This window comes from Glossina fuscipes, unplaced genomic scaffold (assembly GCF_014805625.2).
Source record: "Glossina fuscipes isolate IAEA_lab_2018 unplaced genomic scaffold, Yale_Gfus_2 0, whole genome shotgun sequence".
NCBI classification, from domain to species: Eukaryota; Metazoa; Arthropoda; class Insecta; order Diptera; family Glossinidae; genus Glossina; species Glossina fuscipes.
This window is the reverse complement of record NW_023998414.1, coordinates 22133566-22155710: the sequence shown is the minus strand read 5'-3', so window position 1 is coordinate 22155710 and position 22145 is coordinate 22133566. Positions and strand designations below refer to the sequence as shown.

At 30.6% G+C, this 22145-nt stretch overlaps 1 protein-coding gene across 2 annotated transcripts in view; it reads right to left on the bottom strand.

The window, feature by feature from the left end:
- LOC119644582 overlaps nt 1–22145 on the bottom strand; it is a 123320-nt gene that overhangs the window by 36824 nt on the left and 64351 nt on the right. For both annotated transcript variants that reach the window (XM_038044181.1, XM_038044180.1), the window contains one exon: nt 10302–10394. In XM_038044181.1, the coding sequence (XP_037900109.1) occupies nt 10302–10394 (93 nt within the window). The remainder of the gene's footprint in view (nt 1–10301; nt 10395–22145) is intronic.

Here is a 22145-nt window from a genome sequence, read left to right as displayed (position 1 = left end):
CGTTTATGTAAATTTACTAACATCAAATGGGGATAATATCTTCAAAATTAACAAGGAAGTAAGGAAACTGTTTCGTTTCGGTAATAGAGAGGGTAATAGAGAGATGGTGAGTCAGCATTCAAACGATCACGTCTTGTTTGAGACTTGATTTCAGTTTCTTTAGAATTAATTGCGATATGATCTTTCAATAATTGCAGTTAATAATTAATTTTTATATGCTAGGAAAGGGCTTCGGAGAGGCAATGGTATATTTGAAGCAAGTAGAGCAAGCGAAAAAACCGGCTTCATCCGTCAGGAACGGTACGAAAATAGCGCAGAATTATCTAAGAATGATATCAACTTCGTTACTTCTTCGTTCTTCTTATTCTTCCTGCCTAGAACTGCGAGAACTGACTAATTGCATTCTTCTATTCGGGATAAGTGTCTTTTCTGCATTCTATTAAAAAATCAATAGAATGTAAAACAATGGGATGTTCTTTCTTCCAAGTTAGCTCGACATCTTAGAGAGTAATATGGAGATATTCAAGCCAGATATGGTAGTGATAAACTTGTGAGTTTCACTTGATTGTATTTTTATTTATTGTGATCTGAGTTGTTGTGGTATACATTAATGTTGATCTCCTTAACTCTCAATACATTTTAGACGGGCTAATATTCGATTGTTTTATTTAAAAGCTAAAAATTTATCAACGCTGAAACGCTCTGGTTCGGTTAATATAGTTGCATACATGTACCCATCCATATATGTAATCCAATTTGCTATGCTCCATGCTCCAGAGTCAACGACAATTAAAATCTGCCAACTTCTGTACAAAGAAGTACACATGTGTGTGAGATAAAAAACCTACTGTTATTATATACTACTGCCATTAGTTCGGGTGACGGTTACTGAGACTACTACTGCACTTTTACAAATCACTAGAGCGCGTGGGAGTTTCCCAGTAAAGAAAATTAATTCGTTTTTTTTCTTTTTTTTTCTGAAAAACGTCATGAAACCTTCTGAATAAATCCTACAAAAGTGCAAAAGATTGGAAATATTTTTTCGAAATACGTAAAAGACGAGTCAGTAAAAAGAAAGACAGAGCAAACAAGTTTATATTTAACAATAAATACACTTGCATACATCTGCACATACGTCTGTTGTTATTAATAACATATTCTAATTTATGCTGTACTAAGTATGAGAAACTAACTGACAAATAGAAGACAATAACGAAAGTTCATTGCAAGCACTAAGAATAGAACAAAATAAAAACAATAACAATAATAATCAGCAAAAGGCAAGAATATAACGTATGTATAATGTGCATACATATATATATATATATATATATGTATATATATATTTTATCATATGAACTTATGATCATTTTATGTTAATCAAAGTGTTGTTTTTATTCTCTTGTTTCGTTCAGGTTTCAAATACATGTTAAGGGTGTTAAGAAGGAAAAGAAAAAATTGTATATTCGGCTTACTTAACGTATCATGGTAAACGGCACGTCCAAGAGTGGTGCAAGTAGTATTACGCTTTAACTGACATACATATATAAAAAGTGCTAAAATTATGGTCATGGAAATTGATCGTTGTTTGTGTTTGCAGCGTTTTTCCTTCTTGTTTTTCTTCTTTTTTCTTCTTCTTCTTCTTTTTTTTCATTTTTAAACAATAAGACATTTTCATACTGGTTTTTTGTTACCGGAAAATTCACACAAGTCACGTTAACACAATCATTGGAGTTTTTCTCTCTCTCTCTCTCTCTCTCTTTCTCTTTCTTTCTTTCCTCTTCATCCTCTTTTTTCATTTGACTGAATATAAGCATGTATGAGTAAATAAGTGTATGTGTGAATGTATTCAATATCACAACCACAGCACATTTATCTTCAGTTTGCCTTAACCAAGTTTTATTTTGTTTTCTTCATTCTTAAGTTTCTGGTTTTTACTTTACATTAATTTTTGTTCTATTTTGGTTACCATCGTAGTAGTCGAAGCAGAAGTCACTCCATTCGTTTGCAAGAGAAACTCGAAAACACAAAACCAGCTCGCACACAAACTAAACATTAAAGGTATATATATATATATATATACATACATATATATCCTCGAAGAATAATATAATATTCTTCGTATCCAAAGAGTGCGAATTGGCAAAAAGATGAGAGAAAAAGTTCTTTTTAATATTGTAAGATCGGCATTAAAATGAAATCTTGGTTCACAACCGCATATAATCCACATTAACTTTTTTAAGCAAAGACACAAAAAGTACAGTCTCGCTACTGAAATAAAGTTAACAGTGTTGAGAGCAAGCAACCAATAATTATAATAAAGTTGCAGCCATTTGTTGCTGACTGACGCTACACGGGCTACGCTTTGGATACATGCTGTTGCTTGTGAAACTTGTTGAAAGTTTTAATAAAAGATGTTTATATATTTGTACATATATATTTATATATATATATATATATATATATATATAGATATTTTCTTATATACACAAATGTATATAAAAATATATATATATAAATATATATATATAAATATATATATATATATATATAAGATAGAGGTATGTATTACAGGTATAAGCGTAGTTATATACAGGAATATGTTCGCAGCTTTTGATGGATTGACCTGTTTGTATATATACAAACATGCATAACTATACATATACATGTATGTATATATATATATATAGATATATATGTATATATGTATATATATATATATATGATATTAGCATATCAATTATTATATTTTGTCTGATTTCTAGGATTTATGAAAAAGTTTGTTTTTCTTTGTGTTGGAGTAATTAAATACGTGTTTGTTGTTTTTTTTATTTATTACTTCTCGATTACTGGAAAATTTGCTAACTGTCTTATTTTTAAGCTAAACAAATTTAAATGGAACAGCATTCATACATAAAAAAAAAAAACTAGTTTTCAGCACAAACAAACAAACAAGTAAAAAAGTTATATTAGCTTCTTGCAAAATTGGTCCCTATATGAGATAAATGAAAAGAAGGAAAATTAGTGTTAAAGTTGCTAGTGCAACTATTGCGATTGTCGTCTATGTAAATGCAAATGACAATCTGCTATGGACTGACTATTGTTTGTCAATTTGATCTTCTTTCAAGATAGCTTCCATTGAAGATTCTTTCACGTTTAGCTTTACTACGTTTACTACGATTTACTGCTAATACTATTTGAAATTTTTCGCAGTCAGAGAATTAAGAAAAAGCCCTTAAAATTATTAATGAAAAAAAAAAAAAAAAAAAAAAAAAGTAAGAAAGTTATATTCGGTGGGGGCCGAATCTCACATATCCACTTCCTAAATAATTGAGTTCTTCTAAACGAACCAAGAGTTTATGTACTCAACGGCCACCATTACATTACATTACAAATAATACACTTTCGGGCATTCTACTGTCGAACTCCTTTCATTTCATACGTATATCGAAGATACTTTTAAGAAAACATTTATCCCACACTAAGTTGTGACGCCTACCACAATTAACTTGGAATTCGTACATGGAGCTTCTTACATTCTACTCTCCAAATTCTTTTATGTGATACCCAACGGTATGCTAACGATATTTTTCACTACGTTATGACGTCAGAGATATTTAATTTGGAACTAACTTAGTTTTTCGCATTCTATTCTTCAAGTAACGAATTAAAACTCACAATATCTATTAAAAAAAAAAAAACGGGATTGCGTTTAGTTTATGCGTTACATCGCACAGACACACAGACATGGCTTATTCAATTCAGAATTTCACACTAACCAAGAATATATATACTTTATAGGATCTCTGAAGCTTCCTTTTCGATGTTACCTAAATTATGAAAAAAAAAAAAAACAGAATGAATGGGTTCGAAATTTCAAAAGGTAATCAACCGTATAGTAAATTTGCAAGAAAATTAATTTTTTTTTTTGTTTTTTTTTATAGCCCGAATCGCAACTTTAAACCATTTCATGAGTTGGAAAAAAATTTTTTTCCTGAAATTTTAGACTTTTTTTCAAGCACTGATCGTTTTGCGCGTTGACTTGTTGTCTACAATAGGTTTCGGAATCTTAAACGTGTTCTTCTCAAAACACAATTTCTTAAAATGATCGGTTGAAATAACATTCTATACTGCGGTGCGCAAAGAATTTTCAATAATTTAGGAAATTCTTCTTAATAAAAGATTACGCCCTCTTTTTCGCTTAAAAATTGAACATTTTCCCCTCGAGTACTCGCTAATTGCACGAAAACAATTGTGCGATAGGTATTGATTGTGATTAGTTCGCTTTTATAATGTTTCTTAGATTCATATTTGCTCTACTACTAGCACTTAATGCATGTATAGGTAGGTCCCTTCCATGTTCAAGTAATTATTAAAAATATGCTCTTTTCAAAGCAATCATCCTCAAGCGTAATCGACTAGGTAAGCATTTCGACTAAAAAAGGTCAGTATTCGCTGTTTCAAATCTCAGTGAGGTAGAGTTTACTTTACTCATAGGTATAGTGAATGTTCAGTTGTTATCGATTGGTCCCTACATTTTTCCCTTTCGTCACTTCTTCCACTTTTCGGCTGACACCGTATTACACGAATAGACGACATCGCCTGAGTGTACGGCCATTTCAAAAAAAAAAAAAGAAAAAAAAAAAAGATACAGCGGTGATACCCCTTAAGCTGTTATAGGGATCTTCTTGAAATGAATGTAAGCGCGTCCCTGATGATTATTCTGTGTAAGAAAAGGATTTTCATAAAATGTATGTAGAGTGAATCGAGAGGCCAAGTGGTACCCAATATTTTTGTTTAATCGCGAAAATTAATTCATACACTGTCCAGTGCATGCTGTCGTATAATCTGAAGATCTTTAATAATTCTTATCTACCTAATAATGTTTCGGCAGGGAAAGGCGGGTTGTTCTCTCGGAATTCATATGTTGAGAGGAAAAATACTGACTAGCAATATATAATACTTCGTCTAAAGTCTCTTTGCTTGAACAAAACTTTAATAAGTCCATCTATAAAAGTCGCCAAGCTTGTTGCTAATGAGAAGCATGATATCGACCGAGGATCGATATCAACCAAAATATATATATATATATATTTTTTTTTTATGACCAAATTACTTAGGGTATGTACCTCCTACGTGATATATACATGGTACATAGTTACAAAGGAGTGGGAAAAGAGATTATAGGCGACCATATTTAAATATGTTTTGATTTCGTTTTTATTTTACATCAATATTAAAGTTTCTGATCGGTAGAATTAATCTATAAGTCTCTCTGTTAAAGGTGTCTTTTAGTTGAAAATTTTTGTAAATTTTAGATGGAAATTTTTGATCATTGACATGGGAGTATCAACGCGAAATGTATACACAATATATATTACATGCGTTGTTCTTGATACGTTCTGATCAACGTTACAAACGACGTAAGGACGAAACTATTATTCATTAGGTCTCGTGTAGTAGGAATCATTTTCAGTACGCTTCGACCTGTTGGCTTTTTAAACAATAAATCTGAAATATTAGATGATTTCAATCTGAAATTTTGCAATAATCGATAATTATTTACAATTAAATCAATCAAATCTTTTCCCCCTAACGTTGATTGGCATTTATTTTATTTTATTTTATTTTTTGTTTTAGTCAAATAATCGTATATTGACAAAGTAATAAATATGCATTTTACGGGCTTAATACTTTTTATAGTTACTAATATAAATGCAAATAACTTAAATATGCTTTGGCTATACAAATATTTGGCGTGCGTTTGTGAAAAAGGGAAATTAATGATTGCGGTTATTGCTTCATTGATGCAATTATGACTGATTTATTAAGTCTGTTGCTAACATTTTCCAAAAATACATCTATTTTTCTTTCTATTTCTTTAATATCAAAAAGCTGTTTGTTTGTTTGTTTGTTTTTTTTTTCAGCTAATAATAAATAATTCATATAACTAACTGTCTTACCTTAAAACCACATTTTGCTGTTGTGTACTGTAGCTTTGATCTTTTGTAAAACCAGATTTTTTTTTTATTTTGTTTTCTAAAGGTTACATTTTTTAATCTAAATCATTATTATACTGCATTGATTTTGCTGCACTCGTATTATAAAGAAGATTTCTCCTACAAGTCTTACGTGTTACATCTCGAGGGAATTAACAGAGAATTTGGTAAAAAAAACAATAATCATAACCGATATTAAGAAGAAAAACGTGACTTTTCACAACAAAAAAAAAAAAACAAAAGAAAAGAAAAAAAAAGAAAGAAAACAAAATGATTAAAAATTTGAAAAATTTAAAATTTAAAACAAAAAAAAAAAAAAAAAAAAAAAAATGAATAAAATTGAAATTAGAAGATAAAAGAGAAAAAAATAAATATGAAATTATAACATAATTATAATATAACAGGTAGATTAAAAAGTATTCAATTTAATGAATGAATCAAAAATATCTGCTGCTGTTACATACATAAGAGATCGGGAGACAATCGCATCAATACAAAATCATATTGCAATAATTGGTCAGCTAATGGGTAAATAGGAATATGTGCAACACATGTTCGCCATGCATAAGCGAACAGAAAACTTAAGAGATATTATCTCGCTAAAACATGTATACATTTATGCAAAGCAACCCTTAACTGCTGATTTAATTAGATAAGCCGACGTCGTCAATATGTCTACAAAATGAATCCTTAACAACACACACACACACACAAGAATACCATTTTTTAAACATTTCTTATGTACATGCAAGGTTTGCCTCTAACATACGAGTTGCGAATACGCAAAAGACTTAAGTAACAAACTTGTACGTTTATTTTGAAAATGTTGAGAAAACTCTTACTTTCAAGATCTTTTCAAAATCAAAAAACATTCTTTCGACGCTAGCATAGTACGGGAAAAGTACAAAAGAAAAAAAAGAAAAAAAAAAAGTCAAAAGTGTTCTAAGATGGAAAAATGGGCGGAAAATATGCATTCTTGTTATTATAAACGCCTTATAACCCAGCCTATGTGGTCATAATAGAAAGGCACTTCTATGAATTATCTGCAAACTCGACAATTCATCTTCTTGACAATTTTAATATTCACATTACGGCAATTGGGTCCATTTAAGATTTTTAAAAACAGTTTTAACTGGAGTGGCAAAGTGTAATTCAAAAGATCCACGCCCATTTGTCCTTAATTAGAGCAATGAATTCGATCTCAAATGTTTACGTTTCTTTGCATCAGCTCTGTCGATTCACAAATTCAATCGTAATTAGATGAAATCTAATCCTTAAGCGTTGCTTTTGTAATAATCGTTCGGTTGACTTTTTATTACGTAAATTTTTCGTACTTAAAAGTTTCTATACAACACCCCTTATATAAAGATTTGCTATTATATATGTTATGTTATGAGCATAGAACAAAATTTTACGCGTAGGTATTCAATTTTTTGTTTTCTTTTTCACTCCAATCAAGCACTTTACGATTGAGTAACTTTTCACGAGACCGAGGTAATGTTATTAAGACCGACAGCTTTAGTAAGAATAAAGAAGAATAAAAAAAAATTATTGTCATCTTAAATTAAAAATGAGTCATTTATACAAAACAAAAAAAAAAAATAAATATATTTATATATATCTATATATATAAATATACAGATTAAGAAAATATTTCTAAACAATAGATAGCAAAAATCGATCACTCGATCGATATAATCTCGTTAGTTAGTTCCCAATTTAAATATAATGTTAAAATCTTGAAAAGAAGAAAAATTTTATACATCAGAGTATTTATTGTATCCACCAGTAACGCATGCGAAGATACTAAAGCTTGTCGTTGTATGTGCCGGCTTAAGCAGCCTAAAAGGGCTAAAAGTCTATTAAACAATCTTAGATTATGAAGAAACTTAGCGATGTCCCTTCATTGCTCGCCTCAGTAATGCAAAAGTCGTTGGAGGAAACTGAAATTTATCACCTGCGTATCTTGTTGAAAACCAGGCGGCCAATGCAAATAGAAATTTGAAATCAATATAAAAAATATATTTTGAAATGTTTTTGCCAACAACCTATACTTATTAGGATCATATCCTAAGATAGGTTCACCATTTTCTTAGTCTATCTGTCTATCTGTCCGTGTTATGCGCTGGTATTCAGCCGACATGTCATCATTTTTGAGATATTTTAATGAAGTTTGGTACACCGATATGTTTTAGTGCAAGGACAAATGCTATTAAAAAAGATTTGGATTGGAGCACTTTTTTGACCGCTTTCCATATAACATCTTATTTTGAAAAGGATTTATATAAATATCTGTACCAAGTTAAGTAGAGTAGCGTATTTCAAGGTAGTAGGCCGTGATCCATTGTAACATTCCCTGCTTATCATATATTAAGAAGTGAATATATTTGCTTCGTCTCAGGGTAGTTTGCGGCTTTCACCTTTATTAAAAATGATTGCGATATCAATACACACATTTACAATAGTAATTAGTAAAAATCAATACGAAACATTTATGAAATCCATAAATCAATTAAATATCATGGATTTTGAATAATCAACATCTCAAATAATCTTCTCTTGGCAGTTATCTTACCGATATAGACAAATGGGAACATTTCTATTACATATTGCGATAAAAATAATTAGAAGGAAGATTATATAACAATAAAAATGCATAGATATATAAGATTTTCGGATTGTTTCGTGACTCTTTCAATTTCAAAAATATCCGAATACATGGCAACAGTGCGACTTCTGAACATCATAAGCAAGATTATTGTTAATTAGATTTTACGGAAATTTGGAAAAACTCTTACGCGTATTTTTATCTGGTACAAATGGAACGACAAAATTAATAAATACCATCATTCTACCTAGGCTTGGTGTATATTTATAAGTAAATAAAAAAAAAATAAATAAATAAATAAGTGAATAAAAAGCTCTTACTTACCTTATTATTAGTAATGTCGGCTTTACACTGGCTATAATATTTAAACTTTTTATTAAATTTAAAGACACACGCACATATTGACAAATAATAATTTATTTTTTAGCTTAAAAAATTGTTATAGAAAATCTATTTTCGTTAGACAGCAAACATGTTTGCGATAAAAATTGAAAATAAATGCCTCGTTTAGTTTTGAAAATATTGCAAACCGCTTTAAAATATGCTACAATTTACGGGCTTTGGTATTAAGTGAGTAAAAAAAAAAGTTTTAAGTGAAAAATGAGCTGATGGACAATGCGGTATTCATGAACTTGTTATGAACACTTTTTAAATGTCATTTAATTAGTTAGTTAATTAAGTTTCCCAAATCACAGAAGAGGATTTATAAGGGCAGAGTATTTTCAACTTATCCGGGCTCTCTCTTTAAGGTATCAAATGGGGAAAGGCTATTTAAATACAATCTGGTTATTTCAACGATAGCCGCGAGCCGCAATTACGAAACATAATTTCCGTGAAAAGAAAAAGATGTCCGTTATTTTCATATGCATTGGTAATAAATAAAGTTTACAAACGGCTCTTAGCCCGTTCAGATTATAAGATTCTTAATATAATACCAAAGACACTTTGATGAAAATATTTTTCACGTTTACCTTTAATGGAGACAGGAAGAGATCAAGAGAATACAATTCCTTTCATAATTGCTTTTTATAGATTAAAGTTGCATTAATTCCCAGACAAGCAAATTTTGGTCGGTAAATTGTTTTCATGGAAATTATAAAGGATTCTGTCAAGTAAGATAGTTAGTTGTCTTTAGGTGCAGATGAAGGATTATTTTTATTTTATTTTTTTGCCAAAGTTCAAAGTTTTTTTCAAATCAATAGTACAAAAGTATACCCCTAGTTGCAGAGCAGCTTCTTCTGCTCTTCCTAATGGTCGCAGAGTTAACGACCTTAAGAGTTTTTTTGAAAATCTTCTCAGAGCTTAGAAAGTATTTGTCAAGTCTATGCTCTAGATGAAAAAGTTTGTGAATCTCTGCTGCCAATACCCGATTGGAAGCTTATTTTTAAATTGAAACAATAGCCTGGAAGTATGTTATAAAAATTTGTTTTATTTTAGCTTAAATAAAAGATAATTGTAATGCAACTGTTTAACCTGCCGGCTACATTTATAAGCCAAATAAAGGAATTTATTTTATGTACAAGCAAAATTATAACAAACATAAACACAAAAGGTCTATCTTTTCTGATTTAAATTCTTTTTAAATGATAATTAAGGAAGAATTTGACAATCCTATAGCATTTTGTGGCATATTTTTGCTTAATATTTCAAACATGTTTGTCGCCTTAACGTAGGTGTACAAAAGAAGAACTTACCTTTAAAGCGCAAAATATACAATCTGGTCCACTGCAAACATGTTGATTTAAAGCACGAAATGAACGACGAAAAGCATCTAAATGCCACAAAACCTAAAAGTAAAAAAAAGCGAAACAAAATTTAGATATTATTCAGATTACACACTATACTTTCATACTGGATATATATATGGGATGAAATCTATTCTCTCGCCCATCATGGGGGCATGCATAATTGAAATTTCCTTGCTTACCTAAATATATTGAAAATACGCTTTAGAAGATATATTTTTCTTTGACTTAGTATTTTGATATTTTTTCGATATAACTATGGCGGTTATGTTCCCTTGTCTTTCATGTTTTTTTTTTTTTTTTTTTTTTTTTTTTTGAATTTCAAGAAACAGTGAGCGCCCAGTATGCCTAAAATCCATGGCATTGTAGTCATTGATTAGAAGTATGTGTAGAATGAAATTAAAACGTTACAAAAATTTTGTAAACTGAATATTGCTCCTATGCGCGTAAGTACAACTAAGTGGTGAATATAAAAAAAAAGGCTCAAACTCGTTTGGAACGGCCATTTTTTTATGTATGCTATGTAAACAACTATGGTAAAGATTTTCTAGAGAAACTTTTGGAAAAAAAAAAAATAAATAAATAAATAAATAAGTAAAACTTCATCATCATGTTTGTCTCTCCGTCTATACATGTACGGTGTGTTGTATTTTTAACTTTGGTGGGCTAAGTTTTTTTTTTTTTTTCTTCTTCTTACTTAGCAGAAACAGAAAAGTAAGTAAGTAAACTGGTTTTGATAGTAAACAACAGTTGTATGCTTTAGATGTTGCTTTCAAAGCGACAGCAACATTTTGTAGCTTAACTCTGCAAAGAGTTCGTTGTTTTCAAAGGTTCGAAATGGTTGCTTCTAAAGCAGCTTTCAGTTGATTGTTGTTGATGTTTTCTTATCTTTATTTAACATAAGTGTAGTTTTTGCTTTATTCTCTTTTCTTTGATTTTCTTTTGTTTTGCCTGTTAGTTTTATTTATGTATATCTTGCATATTATACACAAGCAATGGAAGGTTTTTAAAGATAAAACTATTCATAGGTGTGTGTATCTTAGCGTATATACCATGTTTTGTCTTTATCTTTCTTAATGTCCGTTCGCTAAGTAGCTTTTTTTACGTTTAGCTCGTTTCTTTTGATTTCGTTTACATTTCATACCGTTTCAGGTCAGTCTCTTGGTTTATTTAGTTTTTTTGTTTTTTTTGTTTTTTTTTGTTTTAGAATTTATTGGTTTTTTCATTAAATTCTTGTTAGGATTTTTCGATTGTTTGAAATCAAAATCAGAAAAGCAAAAAAAAACTATACTTACAGAGCATAAAAAAAACGTAATTGTCTGGTTAACAGACGCATGACTTCGGACTTGTTTATTTTATTATATTATTTAATTGAAATAAGGCACAGCTGCTTTAATCGGGATTTTTGAAAACATATTTCGCTTTTTTTTTTGCTTATATATATATATATATATATGCATATACATATATATGTATGTATGTATATATCGTAAATAATTTTTTTAGAAACATAAGTATTAGGAAGATTATATCAACTGAAACAACATATACATACGTATGTGTATGTTTACCTGTAAAGGTTTATTTTGCGCGCCATATTAAAATCTGAAAAAAGGCTTCTAACGCTTTCTTTCAAATCTTAACGAGGCACTTAAAACCAGTTTTCTTATGTTGTTGTGTATCAATTTTCTATTTTTCATTTATATTTACAAGCCATGTAGTAAAAAAGAAAATTCTCTATAGTAAAATAGTAAAGTACAAAAAAAATTAAAAAAAAAAGAAACAAAAATCCAAGAAAAGACTTAAGACACAAACTGAAAAACTGTGAGACGAAAGAAGTTTCGGAAAATTTCATTTTTTTTTCCAGATATTAAGATCAATTAACTTTTTGAATGTAGTAATGGAATAATGACGACGCCACTTATATGCGATATATTGATATGAATTAGTTTAGTGTTATTACAAATACGTTATGCATTTAAAGTTGAGAATATAGTTAAGTTATAGAAATTTTCCTCAAGCCATCAAGGGATTTCTCAATAGCACCCATCGGGGTAAAGAGAATACATTACTTACTATTTTTGCCCGAAAATATGGCTTACATTTCAGAAATTTAGTAATACAATATATTTTATAATTGCATTGACGATACTGAAATCATACGTTTCAAGTATTTAGACCCTTCAAGTTGAACAAATTTCGGATTATCTTAAATCTGTTTTGTCTTTGATTTTTAAAGGGGAAATTGAGACGAAAGGAATATTAGATCAACGATATATAGACGGATATATGGAGAGACAAAAGAACATAGCGGAAGGAGAGACTAAATGATGCAATGTTTAAAAAACGATTGCCTGATATTGTAACGAGTTACAAAAATGCATCGACAAAAGTACGTGAACGTACGAAAGAAAAAGGAGGTGATGGCCAAACAAAATTATGGATCGCCAGAAGATTCAAATTATGTAAGGGCGGGCAGGCGGATAGTTATAGGCAAATGATTAGTTGAAAAAACGGAAGAGAACGATGGCCAAATCTAGTAAAAAGTATAAAGTTGAAAGAATAAATAAATAAAAGGGAGAAAGAATAGATCGAATACGTTAACGATTTGAATGGTGAGTACGCGGAAGTATAATTCAAGGCCACACAAACAAAAATAGGTAAAAGGTTGAGGAGAAAATTCGATGGGAAGTCGAAATGATTGACTTCAAAATGAAAAGTCTTACCGTCATTCGAAAACATATACATACATATAATAAGTTTTATCTTCATCTGAACATGCATACGTATATATAGAGAAACTAAAACTTTATAAAAAAAAAAAAAAAAAAATTAGAAAGTAAAACAAATATTAACAAAGGGATCGAGGGATCCCAGATGCACTACTGAGTTCTACGTTGATTAAAGGTACTATTTACATCTAGCGTTAATTTAATTACATTAGAATAAAAGGATTAACATAATAAAGTTAAAGTTAAGTTTTCCGTTCTGCACTTTTATCATATGGTTTTTCTTAACCTCAATCTTATTAGAAAATTTGTATGTACCTAAGCGTTTCGAATAACACATACTAAAACTGGACTTTGTGTTACCAAAATAACAAAAACAAAAAAAAGAAAAGAAAAGGAAAACTGGATTAGTTACAAAACCAAAATATATATATATATATATATATATATATATATAAATAAAACCATAAATAAAACCATACATTTATACACAACGCAAACCGAACATTGTTAGACAATTAGAAATGGTTTGTAACGGACAAACGAATGTATATCAAAAACCAAAAAAAAAAAAAAAATAATAATAAATTGTATATATATGTGAGTACGTTAAAGAGTAGGAAAAAGGTAATCTAATATCATATTTCTATAAATAAGGAAAGATAAAAGGAAATATAAAACCAAAGCTTAGTCAAAGTTAAATTAATGTTTTAGATAATATTTCAAGTGCTCTACGAGTAAAAGTTCGTCGATATGAAAACATATATAATTGGAACAGACGCCCACACCGAACCCAAAGTCGAAATATAAATTTTGCTTCGCGTTTAATTAAATATGAAATGGGATGAAATGAAAACCAAATTAAATAATTTCCCTTTTTTTTTTTATAAAAAAAAGTACATATCAAATTAAGGCGTGCCTTGGTACGGGAAATTTCTAATAAATGTTTTAGATAAGCTTGATAATGATGCGGTGGCCTAAAGCTTAAAGACTGAAGCTGAAACAACTTATTTCCAGAAACAAGAGGTTGAGCATTTCGCACAAAATCGTACGCCATTAACGCTCACAAATGCATTTCTTTTCGTGAAGGCCACTATTCAATTCTCTTCGTATCGAGGAAATCCTTTGGTCTCTAGACCTTCATAACACGTCACGAACTTTTGTTAATCTTTTTAGATGCGAGTTATCCTTCTTATTTTTTATATATCATTTTTGTCCATCTTTCTTGTAAGACCCAAATTATTTAAGAAATCAATAGATGTATCCATGAGATTCAGAGGCAATCACATATCACTCAATAAGTTCGTAGGCTGACATGTAGAAATTTTGACACAATTCGCTGAAAATTTGATATAATTTAAAAATCAACACTTATTCTGGGCTTGTGTGTACGTCACCCTACGTCACCGTATTGAGTGATATATTATTTTTGAAATCTTCAAGATCGGAGTATGAAAATGAAGTCATTAAACCTTAGCTCATAACATCTTAACTTAGTTCTTATTCTTTTCGTGCCCGTCACTGAGGGGAGGAGCGGGGGCACACTTATTTTGGTTTTTTTCATAATGTCTGTAGCAGCCAAAAGAAAGGTTCAGAGACCCTATAAAGCACATATATAATATATTCTTGATCAGCATAAAATTCGGAATTGATTTAATTATGTCTGTCCGTCTATATGGTGCTTATTGTTCGCACTCTCCTAGTCGCAAAAATGAAGATATCGACATAAAATTTGGTAGAGACATTGGCAGTTCTTGCACGCAGGTCAATATTGAGAATGGGTCAAACTAGTCAGAGCACAAGCCCCGAGGTGAACGTAAGCTGAACCCAGCTCTGTTTTTCTTACCACAAACTTGTGAACTTTTTCTCGTTGCTTAGATATTAGAAAAGTTTTAGTTTTCTGATAAGACAGCTTAGAAGAAGACTTAAGGCTTAAATGTGATTCACTTATTTTCAAGCTCTGATATTCAAAACCTTCCCCACCTCCTGAGAAATGTATTATATTTCGGAAAAACACTAATAAAATTCTATCGAAACAGTCACAAGTTAAGCGAGTATTTGAAAATTCCTTTCCAGCTATCATCGAATCATGTGAAAAGAGAGATGACTTTAAAATGAATATCAAGTCTTGTGCGTCACAAGAATTGTCTGAACAAGGTTAATTCGGATCGGACTTTTATTTGTGAATCTTTTTTAACCAACCTGTAGTAAGCATTGCTAATTTAATTGATTTATAAGAAATGCCAAGAAAATGGAAAATTTGCGACAACAGTTTGCGATATAGACAATGATCGGAAGAAGGAAAGGAAGGACGTAATGTTGCGGTGACATAGAAAACATTGCATCCTTTAATATAGTATTTGTCGGTAACGATCATCTAAACTCGACTGACCATCACATTATTATTTTTTTTTAAGTCATGTCGAGTCGGTTTACAATTAGAAGTCAGAATAACTCTGACCCGCGGTAGAAAGTTGACTCTTGGCAGCATGCCCTAGAACAGGGTTTGAAAGTAAATACCATACAATTGCAAAATACTTAAAAAGGAATAATTGTTCTAATGTGCTCTGCTTAGTGAAAAAAAGAAGAAGAAAATTTCATGACGCAAACGATAGTAGAAAGAGTCTATTAATTGATTGTTTGCTTTATTGCCTCTACGTATTACGTATGCTTCTGTTGCTACTTCAAAAAAAAAAAAAAAAATTGCAGCAATGCAGATATACACACACGCATTATTTTATAGCGTATCTTAGGTTTTATGTCTATATTGTTTTTTCTTATTTTTTGTTTTTTTGCCAACATTCGTAGTTTTTTTGTCTTCATGTCATACACTAATTGCGGCACGAGGGTATATTAAGTATATGCGCATGCATATAACACCCGTAAGGACCTTATATAGATTCAACCTTTTAGTATACGAATCGATTTAGAATCTCTTCTCCGTTTTGTATTCTTATGCTCAGCCAATAGATAAGAAATTTTGTTATATATATATATATATATATATATATATATATATTTTTACAATGCTATTGAAAATACTTCGGATGAGATATGTATTTCGACCACGTGCCATGCAGCGCTTTCTTTTGAAAAGTCTTAAATTAATGAAGTGGCATAGGAAAGTTAACGGTAGACCGTGGTCCGCTATATCGTTTTTCCATGCTTTTTTCCTCTTTGACTTTGTGTATTACATAATATTTAATTTAATTTTTGTACAAGAGTAATTATTTTGATCGAAAACGCCACTTCGTCGTTTTACAAAAGGAAAAACTGGTAGCAATTAAGTTGTACTATTATGACTTAAAACAATCTCCAGTAACGCCTGTCTAAGGTTTACATTTGAATATGATTGAACGGCAAATCTACATACATACATGCATGCATATATAGATATACGGTTATAATTGTTATATGTATTACTTTCAAGCTTTGATAATTTTATTGTATAGAAAATTTTAACAAGACGTTTCTTTATATTTCAATGCTGTTCAGGTCTGTTGATTGTACACAGACTGACTGACTGACTGACTGACTGACTAACTAAATAAGAAACTTTCACAGTATCGCATATACATTCATGCCTATAGTAGTGATGATAAAAGAATCACAAACAGACAAAAAAAAAAAAAAAAAAGTGTTAAAAATTTTACAATTCCATTAGGTGGCCAATAAAAAAATGTAGTTGCATTTAAGTCATCTCCGTTATAATTTTCCAGACAATAATTTATAAGATCCTTAATATAATCCCAATAGTATCCCAATAGTATTATTCCTAGCCTTTTGCTAAATTAAACAAATTTTTATATCAATTTCCGCCTACATACATTATGATCAATTGATGATTATATGATTGTTTAATCAAATGTCTATCGATTGAAAGCATAATAAAAAGCAAATTCCTTATCTCTCTCGCTATGTGTTATAATTATAATAATTTGTCGAAAACGCATGTCTTACACTTTTTATATATGCATTTCATTTACTTATTTATGCTGGGATATGCAAGGGAACTAATCCTAAAACTTTTTCAAGTTCGTTTCTTAAGTCTTTTGTTTTTTAATTGCTTACACAGATACTTTATTGCGTTCACTTGGCAATTGCAACGAATCATTTATAAATAAATAAACTTAATAAATATTTTATATAGAAGAATATCATTTCTATTTCTGTTCCATCTCGAGCCCTCCCAATGCAGTCTACCAAATTAACCTAACGTTCATCCTGCAATTTTTTCGTTTTATCAGCTTCTGCTTACAATCGAATCAATCTTTTTTCCTTAAGAACCTGTACACGTATATGTAAATAATTACATGGCACTGAATTCACAAAAAAAAAAAAAAAGAAGTAAATAAATAAGTAAAAGTTATCTCTTGCTTTGATTAATACGTTGCTCTATCATTATTGTAGTCATAATCGCAACCAAATAGATGTGGTTTTCGACTCAAAACTCAAGTTTGATATTCATGTTGGAGTTTATACAAAGATGATCTAAAGAATTTAATGGACCATATGTTAACAAAAGCTTAAATAAATTTTTAGCTAGAGCAACGTTTCAATATTCAACTGTGGTTTCGCTTTCTGGTTATAGATTTCATGCTGGCCTGCTCGAGTCTGATCAACACAACTTTTTGCCTAGTTCGGGATAAGATCCTGCGCTATCTAGGTGAGTAGCATGTAGTTGGCGTGATGGTTTACCCGGAAATGGGCAAACATATGAAATAGTACTCATAGACATTCTCATATTCTTTATGTTATTAGATATTTTAGAATTTTCAAGATGAATAAAATCATTTCTTCTGTTTCGTGTATAATCAAGAATTCCTTACTATGGAACTTTTATGCAAATATTCTTTCTTTGATTCAATATTGAATTCCTTTTTACGATAAATTTCAAAGTAAATTTCAGATTTTCAGATTATAACGCTGTAAATCGATAACCACTCTCGCTTTGAATATTTATTTGTCTTCGGATAAAAGAAAATCGAAATAGTAGCTTTATTTTCGGACAAAAAGAAATGTATGGATCTTTTTCCAATTCTTAACTATGATGCACTTTCACAATAGTTTTCATTTATCTTCGGATAAGGAAAAGATTGAGATTTAAGCTACATTTTCGGATCATGTTGCGAGTTTCCTCAGCATATCACTTGAACATGCTTTTAGAAATATTGTTTTCTTTTCACTATAAACGCAAAACCTTTTCACTATAAATCTAGTGGAAGCTAATAAACGCTAGAGTGTGTATGTGTCGAAGGCTTCATGACTATGCTGATAACATCACTAGCGATTTGATCTAAAATCTTCTGATCGTTAAGGCTTAAAATGAATATAAGTATGATATGAAATGAATACAAAAACTTATCATTGTTCAATAAATGATAAGTAATTTTAATTCATGCCCATAGCTATGTTGTCGCCAATAACTTTACCTATGGTTAGGGATATAAAATAAATAAATAAATAATATTGTAATGTCATCTCTCAATTCACTTCAAACACTACATGACATCTTCTCGATATCCGGTCTAAAAACTTTTGCTTTAAAAGCTAAATTACTTGACTCTTGTCTACAAGTCAGACGTGAGTAGTTGAAGGAAAACAAAAACAAGAAAAATATAAATAAATAAAAGAAAAAAAAAGATCAAATCGCGCTTGTTACATACACATAATGTGTTTAGATTACGTAATGAACTTTGTTTATAAAAAGATTTTTGTTTTTTTTTTTTTTTTTTTTTACTTCAGTTATTTAAATATATCAAAAGTGCTTTAAAATCCAATAATATTTAAAAAACGTTTTTATTATAAATTAAATATCCATTAATACCAACCCACACATACACACACACACAGACAGACACACACACAAACACACACATGCAACAGTTAGTAAAATTTATTTTATTGACTTCTGCAAAGCAAAATGGCGCTAAAATGTTTCAGTAAATTGTATAAAGATATTTCGGAAGAGAAAAAACTGTAAATTTTATGTATGTAGGTAGATGGTAAATTGCATTTTTTTATGCCTCTACAAACTTCAGATATATTTGATTTATTAGATATACATCCATCCATCTGCTTGGCCGAGCAAATAAAGCATCGGGGCAAACAACCCTATGATCGAAGATTCAAGTCTCCAGTGCAGTAGATTTTTTAATAAAGCCGGTAGATAGATAGCCTTAGATGCTAGTACTTTAAGAAATAATTATTTCGCTGACTAAATTAATATACAAAGATGATATATACCTCAATAATATCGTAGGACGACATAAGGACATAGCGTAGCGATTGACAAACCGATATGATTCTTAGATAGTATGAAGTTTCTAATGCCACGTGTCAAAATTTCACAACATTCCGACATTATTCAGTGACGCTATACATATCTGTACATAGAGATATTTAGACTTTTCCTTTTTTTCGACAAGAACAAAACTAAGCTAATGGTGGCAGGTTAAAAGCACTATTTCAAAATCATATGAATTTTTCAATTACGACTGTATCCATATGTCATACTACGAGGTTATTGAGTGATCTCTTACAAAAGCAATAATTTTTAAAGTGGTCTTCTTCCATCTCTGTACTCCTTTGCCACAATTTGGAATGGTTTGGAAGGTTTGGCAAAAACTGATTGCTCATCAATTAAGCTTTGATACAATACAGCAAACTAAATATTTTTTTTCCCAATTAATTCATACTTACATATATTCAGATTTGGGACTAAGTAACACTATTTTTCCTAATGTCTTTACCTAGGCTTACCTAGTGTGCGCCATTGATTTAACAAGCGTAAATCTTCACTGTTATCTTACTTATAAACGGCACAAGGCAAAGATGTCGATTAGCAACGGAGAGCTTCAATAAATACCTACGACCTAGAAGACGTTGTAAGGCATTACACGTTTTTTAGGAAATCATGCTTTAATGTCTACACCTTCTTTCTATTTCTATTGTTTTTTATATTACCCCCAGGGTCATCCAGGGAATGGCCCTTACTCGCGTAACACGGTGACTGCCATAAAGAGGAAACGAAGTAGAGAGATGGTGGCGCGGCAGCTAATGGTTGGCTGTGCCCAATAGATAAGTAAATGTTATATCGCCTTTTATTGACTGAGCGCCCACCATAGTGACAAGCAACGAAAATTCTAGCCCAGTTGGGATTTGAACTGGCGATCACTGACTTGCTCGTTCGCGATTCTGAACTACTCGTCCACTCAGACGGATCGAGAAGACGACTAACATAAGCAAGTCCTAAGAAGAGACAATCTCGTGCATTTTTATCAAAAATAGTAAAACTTTTTGATAAGTATTCGCAATTCGACTCGGGGCGATTATGGTATATTCTTGTTAGTTTTTTCATGTTCTTTTTAACCGATTCTTAAAGACTTGTATCATTTTTGCTCAACTATTGTATGAAAACAGACAGCACATCTGTTAACTGCTTGCTACAACCATGTGTTTCAAGACCGTTTTTTATATACATTTCCTATGCTAAGATGCAAGCAAGCAAGCAAGCAGGCAAGCATGTTTGGAATACTTTTCGTTAGCCAGCAAAAAAAAATAAGAAAAAAAAACAAAATCGTAAAGTTTTGCGGTTTCCTCCGGTATTCTTTTTTTTTTTGTTCATTTTTCCTTTTTCTTTTTGATGCTTACTCTTGCTGACATAATCAATTGCATCGGCACAAAAAAAAAAAAAAAACTTTATAATGTACTTACTGGTGTTTGTCGGTATATTTCAACACCTGAATATGTTCTTCGCTTTATTTTAAGGGTAACAAGGACAAGCAATATGTAAACAAACAGCAAGTAACTAAAGAAATTTATTGTACACGAACAGTAATTTGAAGCAGTAAAACTTTGGGTTAACCTCAGAAGTGTCATAAAATTATTTATAGCCAAAGCAGAGAGCAAGTAATAGACTTCAATATATATTCTGCTGCAAACGAATTATAGATACTCCACCTTTATGAATGCATAATAGTACAGATTTTTAAATTCCGATTATGACTATCGTTGACGCAGAGATGAGAAGTGATTTTTGCACGAAACTTTTTTTTTTTTTTTTTTTTTTTTTTTTTTGCCAACAAATACGCAAACCATCTGTCATTAATTTATGGCTTAATTCTCAATTCAAAAAAAAAAGAAAAAAGGTTTACTTTTCAAAGACAAGAGACACATAATAAAACAAATACAAAAATGTGATTCTAACTAAAATCCTAGAAACTAAATTAAAAAAGGAAATCATTGCAAATTTGAAAAGAGAAAATGTGGAAAACCAATTACAGTTGAGAAAACTGCAACCGCAAAAGAAAATAAAACCATGAAAAAGAAAAAAAAAAAAAAAAAAAAAAACTAATTACAAAAATAGAAAACATTAAGAATCAAATAAATATTTATGCTCGTCATGTATTTGTGGAAATTTATGTATTTTAAGCGGTCTCTTGTTCTTACCTTTTAATGCTAATTAAACTTTTTCTTTATCACTTTGTTTAAGTTATGCATCACGTGTAAACTTTCTTAAGCCGTCTCTCGCAGTATTTCACGAGTAAAGTACAGACGTGCATACACTATAAGAAATGCATATATTCTGGTAATTTTGTTTTGAAGCAAATACCGTTGCTTCTTGTCGAAGAACAGTTTAGCCTTTGTTGGGCTGGCAAGATAAATCTATCGCCTATAGAAATATATAATATAAGCGTAGATAGGCAGACCGATACAGATCACCCAATGCTGTATTCCATTATAATGTCCGCTTAAATGATGGTTTTTTTTTCGCAATTTGAACGATACAGGGAACGGATTTCATCATCTCATCATCGGGCAAGCCAATGAAATATTATGAAGTTTGCATAGATCCATCGATGCTACCAAAGATGTCTTATCGAAGTGTGTCGTATGAAAAGTTTATACGATTCTGATGCACACAGGGTCGCTCCCAATTCCAAAATATTGTTTACAAACCAAGAAATTATTGCTGTCTGCTCATAGCGGTCTATACAACTATATCACTCACCAGTCGGACACCTATCTACCAAACTGCTGCTATTCCCTATCTTCTCTCTTC